This window comes from Chiloscyllium plagiosum, chromosome 28 (assembly GCF_004010195.1).
Source record: "Chiloscyllium plagiosum isolate BGI_BamShark_2017 chromosome 28, ASM401019v2, whole genome shotgun sequence".
Classification (NCBI taxonomy): Eukaryota; Metazoa; Chordata; class Chondrichthyes; order Orectolobiformes; family Hemiscylliidae; genus Chiloscyllium; species Chiloscyllium plagiosum.
The window spans coordinates 1242206-1250752 of record NC_057737.1 but is presented as its reverse complement, the minus strand read 5'-3'; the positions used below and the strand labels follow the sequence as shown (position 1 = coordinate 1250752).

General features: G+C 47.5%; 1 protein-coding gene across 1 annotated transcript in view; it reads right to left on the bottom strand.

Moving 5' to 3' along the window:
* The window catches only part of LOC122563858 (vitronectin-like), a 15053-nt gene extending 7636 nt beyond the window's left edge, over positions 1-7417 (bottom strand). Inside the window, exons 1-4 of the mRNA XM_043718054.1 lie at positions 7264-7417; positions 5577-5693; positions 4373-4669; positions 1724-1863 (exon numbers count right to left, since the gene is read on the bottom strand). Of these exons, the coding sequence (XP_043573989.1) occupies positions 1724-1863; positions 4373-4669; positions 5577-5693; positions 7264-7324 (615 nt within the window). The 5' untranslated portion in view covers positions 7325-7417. The remainder of the gene's footprint in view (positions 1-1723; positions 1864-4372; positions 4670-5576; positions 5694-7263) is intronic.
* Between the last annotated feature and the right edge of the window lie 1130 nt (positions 7418-8547).

The window sequence follows — 8547 nt, the reverse complement described above, 5'->3', positions numbered from 1 at the left end:
ACTGTCCCCATCAAACACTCCCAGGACAGGGACAGCACAGGGTTAGATACAGAGTAAAGCTTTCTCTACACTGTCCCCCATCAAACACTCCCAGGACAGGGACAGCACGGGGTTAGACACAGTTTAAAGCTCCCTCTACCCTGTCCCCCATCAAACCCTCCCAGGACAGGGGCAGCACGGGGTTATAGATACAGAGTAAAGCTCTCTCTACACTGTCCCCATCACACACTCCCAGGACAGGGACAGCACAGGGTTACATACAGAGTAAAGCTCTCTCTACACTGTCCCCCATCAAACACTCCCAGGGACAGGGACAGCATGGGGTGAGAGACAGTCAGAGCATGGCTGAATCACAGAATGCCTCTCATAAAACAAACTGCCCAAGACAAGATATCTGACAGTTGACAGTACTACCTCTGGCAGGAGGGGGTGGTGGTGTAGTGGTAATGCCAGCAGACTAGTAACCCAGGCTATAAACCTTATGACATGGGATCAAGTCCCACTACAGCAGCTGGGAGAATTGCAGTTCAACTTAGAAACTCTAGACTTGCAAGCTGACCTGAGAAATGATGATCAAGAAACTATCACCTACTGAGAAGCTGTTCTGTTCTGTTCATGCCTGTTCAGGATGGAATTTTACCTGGTGTGACCTACACGTAACTCCAGACCCACTGTGATTTGGGTGTCTCTGAAATGGTTGAGCAAGCCACACATTCAAGGGCAGGTCAGGAAATGCAGTAAAAAAGGCTTTGCCAACAACACCAACAACACATGACAGAGATGATTGAAACCTCTGTGACCTGGTATCCTCCCCCAGCACTCGCTATAAATGATTTACACTCACTCCCAAACTGACAACCCATTCTCATTTCCCAACTCCAACCTGGTCTCAGCCCTAACTGTGTAACCTCTGCCAGCCCCAGAACCCCACCAACATATCTGCACATCTCCGCACTGGCCTCCATTTATTCCAGATTTTAACTGCTTTGACATTAGAATCATAGAATCCCTACAATGTGGATACAGGCTATTTGGCCCAACAAGTCCACACCGGCCCTTTGAAGAGTAACCCACTCAGACCCATTCCCCTATCCTATAACTCTACATTTACCCCTGACTAATGTACCTAACCTACAAATCCCTGAACACTATGGGCAATTTAGTTTAGATAAGATTCTCTACAGTGTGGAAACAGGCCCTTCGGGCCAACCAGTCCACACCGACCCTCCGAAGAGTAACCCACCCATACCCATTTCCCTCTGACCTAACACTACGGGCAATTTCGCATGGCCAATTCACCTGACCTGCACATCTTTGGACTGTGGGAGGAAACCGGAGCACCCGGAGGGGGGCTCACACAGACACGGGGACAATGTGCAAACTCCACACACAGTCTGCCAGAGGCTGGAATCGAACCTGGGTCCCTGGCGCTGTGAGGCAGCAGTGCTAACCACTGAGCCACCGTGCTGACATTGTTAGTTGCCTGGCTGTCTAGCTCAGTGATTCCTTCCTCCAGGCAGCTCTCCTGCTTAAGGCCCTCCTTAAAGCCAACCTCTTTGACCCAAACATATGGTCACATGGTCCTGGAACCCCCACCTGCAGTTCAGTGTCACACCGTATTTGATAAGTGTACCTCTGAACGGTTTGTGGATTATTTAATGCTACATTACTTCAACTTGTTGCTCTTTCAGAGAGACGGAGAACAGATCTTAGAAATTCAAACCTTGAAAATGTAGGTTTTTCCCTCACAGTTAATTCGTGTGAATGCGGCATCAACTGGACCACGCATTCCCCACACTTCACTTATCAGTCTGGGATAGTCTGAAATAACACTGTACTTGTCCAGTTCATAAAAATATTCTCCTGGAAAGAGAGATAAATAAGATAATAACACATAGAGTCGTACTGTCATACAGCACAGATACAGATCAATGGTGGAGAGAGTGAGGGCTGCAGATGCTGGAGATCAGAGTCGAGAGTGTGGTGCTGGAAAAACACAGCAGGTCAGGCAGCATCCGAGGGGCAGGAGAATCGATGGTGGTGGTGGTTAGGCTGGGGGGAAGGTAGCTGGAAATGCGATAGGTGGATGAGGGTGGAGGCTGATGGTGATAGGTCGGAGAGGATGGTGGAGCGGATAGGTGGGAAGGAAGATGGACAGGTCATGAGGGCGGTGCCGAGTTGGAGATTTGAGAGGAGGGGAAATGGGTAAACTGGTGAAATCGGCATTGATCCCATGTGGTTGGAGGGTCCAAGGACAGAAGATGAGGCGTTCTTCCTCCTGGCGTCGGGTGGGAAAAGCTTGGCAGTGGAGGCAGCCCAGGACTCGCATGCCCTTGGCGGAGTGGGAGGGAGAGTTAAAGTATTCGGCCAAGGGCCAGGGGGTTGGTTGGTGCGTGTGGCCCAGAGATGTTCTCTGAATCATTCTGCAAGTCAGCATCCTGTCTCCCCAATGAAGAGGAGACCAATGATGTAACCATGCAAAAGCGCCAACAGCTGAAGCCCAGATGGACTTCAAACAGGGCCTTTATCATTGGAAAATATGCGGAGCATACGAGTTGCAGGGTATTCCAATGGAAGGGGACACCTTCCCAGTCTGACTAAGCTTGGTAAACCCCATTTGAGTGAAGGCAATTGCATAGCCACATTCAGGACATATCCTGAGAGAGGGACTGTAGGTCAGCCCACAGCAAAACCCCAAAACAACGCCAAGCCTCAATCAAACGTTTAAAACTTTCTTCAGGATCCACCCCAGCAAGCCACTGTAGTTTCTGCTGGTATGCATACTCAAAACAGGAAAGGAGCCCTATCAGACTGAAACCAATAAACAGAACTCATACACCAGTTACCAGGAGAGTGCAAACCCTGGGACATCTGCCCACATATTTGGAACAGTTAAACTGTTCAGCAACATCCAAATCAGAACCAATCAAAATAAAAGTCTGGTTAACTGGTCACTTGTAGATCGATACTGGCGCTGCTGTTCCAGTGATCAGTCTGTAACGAAATTCACTCTGGATTTCAAACCTTAAGTTTGCATAAGACCTCGGTTAGACTGAGAGCCTATACCAGGAACCTGTGCAGTTAAGGGTGTGACTTCAGTTCTGGTCCCTTATGGGAGGCTGCTGGTTCAGTTACCACTGATTGTAGGAAAACCCAAGCATCACGGGGAGAAACTGGTTGAGAAAGATTACTCTAGATTGGCTCAACATTTTTCAATTAGAAAATGGCTGCCAGAGTGAAGTTGTAATTAAATACCTGGAGGTATGTCAAGAAGGTCAAGGGTCTATCAAAGCAGCCAAGGCCACCGGGCATGTGCCCGAAACGTCGAATCTCCTTTTCCCTAGATGCTGTCTGACCTGCTGAGCTGTTCCAGCAATAAAGTTTCACCTTGTATGTTGGCCAGGAAGCAATCCCACGATTTTGCAAGGCCCACTTAGTGCTAATTGCCTTATGGGACAAAGTACAGGCAGATATCAGGAGGCTGGAAAGTTAAGGGGTCATCAAACCAGTCCAGTTTGCGAAATACGCTCCACCCATTTACAGAGTAAAGCTCCCTCTACACTGACTCCTGTCAAACACTCCCATGACAGGGCCAGTACAGGGTTAGATACACAGTAAAGCTCCCTCTATACTATCCCCAGAAAACACTCACCAGGACAGGGACATTACAGGGTTAGATACAGAGTAAAGCTCTCTCTACATTCATTCCCCATCAAACATTCCCAGGACAGGGACAGCATGTGGTTAGGTACAGAGTAAAGCTCTCTCTACGATGTCTCCCATCGAACATTCCCAGGACAGGGACAACATGGGGTTTGATACTGAGTAAAGCTCCCTCTACAATGTCCCCATCAAACACTCCCAGGACAGGGACAGCACGGAGTTAGAGACAGAATAAACCTGCACCCCAATAAAATAACTGGTCCACAGTGAAACTCCCCTCTGTTCCCTTTGGTCAGTATGTGATGGTTTGGATGGTATCCAGTGGGGCTGAGTGTGGGCAGATGGTTACAGGGAGAGCAGATATCTGTGTGCAGTACCTTTGATCAGGGCCAGCCTCACAGTATCACAGTGTATTCAGGTTAGAGTTGGACTGTTCAAAGGTGATGTCAGGGAGCACTTTCTCACACAGAGGAGTGGAATCTGGGGCAGCTCTACCCCCCTCCTTCCACCATACAGCATGCAGTCAGCTTACACATCCACCCTCTGAGATTCATCTCCATATGATAGGCGAATGATCTGACAGGTTGCTAATCAAAGTGGGTAAAAGCTGTTAAACGGCAGATTAGCCATGATTAAAATGAATGGCAAATTGACGTGACGGGGTTAAATGGCCTCTTGCAATTCTAATGATTCTTGTTCAGAATTATACCCTGGAAAGCGTAGATTGATCCATTCTTGAGATCTGTGAATGCATCAATGGGTTGTCTACTGGTGCAGAGATCAACTGGTTCCCGCTGTGGCTCTGGCTCCAAACTCGGTTCCGGCTCTGGTTCCCTACTCGGTTCTGGCTCTGGTTCCCCACTCGGTTCCGGCTCTGGTTCCCCACTCGGTTCTGGTTGTACTGTCACATCAAAATAATCTGGTATGACCGTCCCATAGTCCACAGTGTGGGAGTCCCAGGTATCAACATATTCATCCTCAGCCATGTGGAACACATCCCCACGAACTGCGATTATAGAGAACAACAACATTATAATTATTCATAAATTGCATATGTTCATCGTTTTCAAAATGAATTGAGGGAGCACTGCTCTGTCAGAGGGTCAGTACTGAGGGAGTGCTGCACTGTCAGAGGGACAGTGCTGAGGGAGCGCCGCACTGTCAGAGGGTCAGGGCTGAGGGAGTGCCGCTCTGTCAGAGGGTCAGTACTGAGGGAGTGCCGCACTGTCGGAGGGTCAGTGCTGAGGGAGAGTCGCACTGTCGGAGGGTCAGTGCTGATGGAGCGCCGCACTGTCGGATGGTTAGTGCTGAGGGAGCGACGCTCTGTCGGATGGTCAGTGCTGAGGGAGCCCCGCACTGTCAGAGGGTCAGTGCTGAGGGAGCGCCGCACTGTTGGAGGGTCAGTGCTGAGGGAGTGCCGCACAGTCGGAGGGTCAGTGCTGAGGGAGTGCAGCACTGTCGGAGGGTCCGTGCTGAGGGAGCACCGCACTGTTGGAGGGTCAGTGCTGAGGGAGTGCCGCACTGTCGGAGGGTCAGTGCTGAGAGAGTGCAGCACTGTCAAACGATTAGTGCTGAGGGAGTGCAGCACTGTCGGAGGATCAGTGCTGAGGGAGCACCGCACTTTCACAGGGTAAGTGCTGAGGGAGCACCGCACTGTCGGAGGGTCAGTGCTGAGGGAGTGCCGCACTGTCGGACGATTAGTGCTGAGGGAGTGCAGCAATGTCGGAGGATCAGTGCTGAGGGAGCACCGCACTTTCACAGGGTAAGTGCTGAGGGAGCACCGCACTGTCGGAGGGTCAGTGCTGAGGGAGTGCAGCACTGTCGGAGGGTCAGTGCTGAGGTTCTGCTGCACTTTCAGGGGGGTCAGAACTGAAACAAATGTCTGTGTGTCTGTGTCTAAATAGTTTTGTTACCTCTTTTACAAACAGTATCGTAATCCTCACAGCAGCTGGTGTAGAATTTGCACATGTTATCGCACTGACATTTCTGTAAAGGAGTGAAGCTCTGATCACAGCGACCAACGCAAGACCCTGAAAAACAACAACCACGTACAAATTGTAAATCACCTGGACCAGTTCTGTCACAACACAGACAGGCAATGAAACCCATTCACTTTGTGAATTACCAAACACAGCAGCTATTTTGTGCTCTGTGAGATCTCACAAACAATGACTTAGTGCTGGATAGGTAGCTAAGGGATCCATAGCACTCACTGCTTTGTGATTAGAGACATTGAATCTTCCTATACAAGGGTAAGCAGAACTGTACATAGTACTGGCCTGTTGAGGCATTAAGTATATCAGATGCTGAAGGAGACAGATTTTTAATCAGGAAGGGAATAAAGGGTTTCTTGGGAAAAGGCAGGAAAGTGGAGTTGATTTTCAGATCAGTGGGGTTTGCCCTTAACATTCTGATGCAGAGCAGGGACTAGTCTCTGAGCATTTTTCTGATTTATCTTTTCTCTCTGCAGTGTAGATCGACACTGCTGTTTGAAAAAAAACATCACAAGGATATTGCCAGGGTTGGAGAGTTTGAGCAACACAGAGAAACTGAACAGGCTGGGGCTGTTTTCCCTGGAGCGTCGGAGGCTGAGGGGTGACCTTATACAGGTTTATAAAATCATGAGGGGCATAGATAGGGTAAATAGACAAAGTCTTTTCCCTGGGATCGGGGAGTCCAGAACTAGAGGGGCATAGGTTTAGGGTGAGAGGGGAAAGATATAAGAGAGACCTCTTTTTCACGCAGAGGGTGGTGTGTGTATGGAATGAGCTGCCAGAGGATGTGGTGGAGGCTGGTACAATTACTGCATTTAAGAGGCACCTGGACGGCTATATGAATAGGAAGAGTTTGGAGGGATATGGGCCAAATGCTGGTAACTGGACTAGATTAGTTTAGGATATCTGGTTGAGATGGAGGAGTTAGACTGAAAGGTTTGTTTCTGTGCTGTACATTTCTCTCATCTGGAGGCAGTCATTTAATCCTAATGGCTAAAGCAGCAGCTGCTTTGGATTACAACCTCAAGAATTTTGTTTTGATTTTGGCTGGAGAGTCCTCAGAATGTTGCCTTTTAGCAGCTTATTTGGCAGCTGCAATAGCGATCCCATTACATTAGAAACCTGTCATCACCTCCCAATGATCTCTCCCATCTACAAGGACAAGGACTGAAGAGTCATTGCAACACTGCTATTTACAATTTTCCCTCCAAGCCTCACACCATCCTGACTTGTAACTATTACTGTTCCAAATCTGTCATAGAATCAAAGAACCCCTACAGTGTGGAATGAGGCCACTCGGACCATCAAATCACTGGGTGAAACGTTGAAACTGACTCCCTGACAGCACTGTGGGTCTACCTACAGCACAGGAACTGTTGGTGGTTCAAGAAGACAGCTGACCACCACCTTCTCAAGGGCAATTAAGGACGGGCAATAAATGCTGGCCCAGTCAGTGACATCCACATCCCGAGAATCTTCACAAATTCTGCTCCAGAGACAGTCCATTTCAGTGTTGATTATTGCTTTATCCAAAGGCCCTGGTTTAGCTGGAGCTGTCACTATCATCAGAGAGCTGGTCATGAAATTCAGAAAGCAATCACCTCACCTCGATCAGCCGATATAGTGCTGAGGAAGGAGCAGGCCACAAGAACAATGACAGGCTTCATCACTGAAAAGAAGATTCTGCTGAACTCAGGAAGCAGAATTTAGGATTTAATCAGCTTGTGTTTGACTTTTCGGGACACTTTGTTTAAACTATTCTATCGATTTTCAGTAATGGTTAACGGTTGACCCAACAATCTCATCAATTTTCCCACAAATCCAGCTGTACAAACAGACGTCTGTTTACCTTGTTATAGACTCTGCTCCTGAAAACTCAACATTTAGCCCAAATCTTGACGCAATGTCAAAACCGAAGGCCTTTTTGGTAAATGTTTTTAAATAAATACTGTACCCCTTCCAACTATTAATTGTCAATCTTCACTGACTCAGCAACTTTTCTGTTTCATGAATTGTGTAAGATATCAGTTAGGTCAGAGTTCAAGGTTTCAGGGCAGTTTTAGGTGCTGGATTATACGAGGAACATTCACCTTCTCATGCTGGTGTTTAAGCACTTTCAACTCAACCAGGATCCAGGTTGCATTTGATATTGTACTACTCTTCCAATGTAAATTGAAAGTTCCGTCCAAGTTCATTTGTAAAATTACAAATGTGTAATCCCCTATGCACTGGGAGAGCAAAAAACGTATAATTTCTTTCCATTAACAAGTACTCAGCGAAGTACTTTAACAGCGGTGACCTAGTGTGATTAATCCAGCTGTAAATGGATTATATCATATTAAAAATTATGATAAAGTCTCCGATCCAACAGTTTAATGGTGGTGAAGATCTGGACCCCCCCAGGAATACAGAAGTTGAGCCCTTCCATATTCCTCAGAGGAGCTGCACACATGGCTTAAAACTAAGATATTTTTATACTTTTCCTAAAGAAGGGTATAGGCCATTACTAATCAATACACAATACTGCTTTATTTGACAGTTACTTGGTCCAATGATATTTCCTTGAAACCAACTTTATTTTCCAATGCTTAGGCCACCCTTATCTCAGTAAGCGAGCCATTGCAGCTGCACCTGAAGGCCAGTCAGGATGGCTATGACTGTCTTATCTTGTCGAGTTATTTCTAGGCTTTAAAGGGCGCGTTGTCTGCTAATCTCTATTGAAGCAGACTGTGGTTAGTCATTTATGCAGCTATACCACAATTGTCAGTTAGCAGCTGAGAAGCCATTTTGTTGTGTTACTTGCATCGAGAAGCCATCTTGTTGCCACCTAAGTTATTAAGAGCATCTGTTAGGTGGTTGCCCCTGATGACAGCTAGTCAGCTCAGTCTGT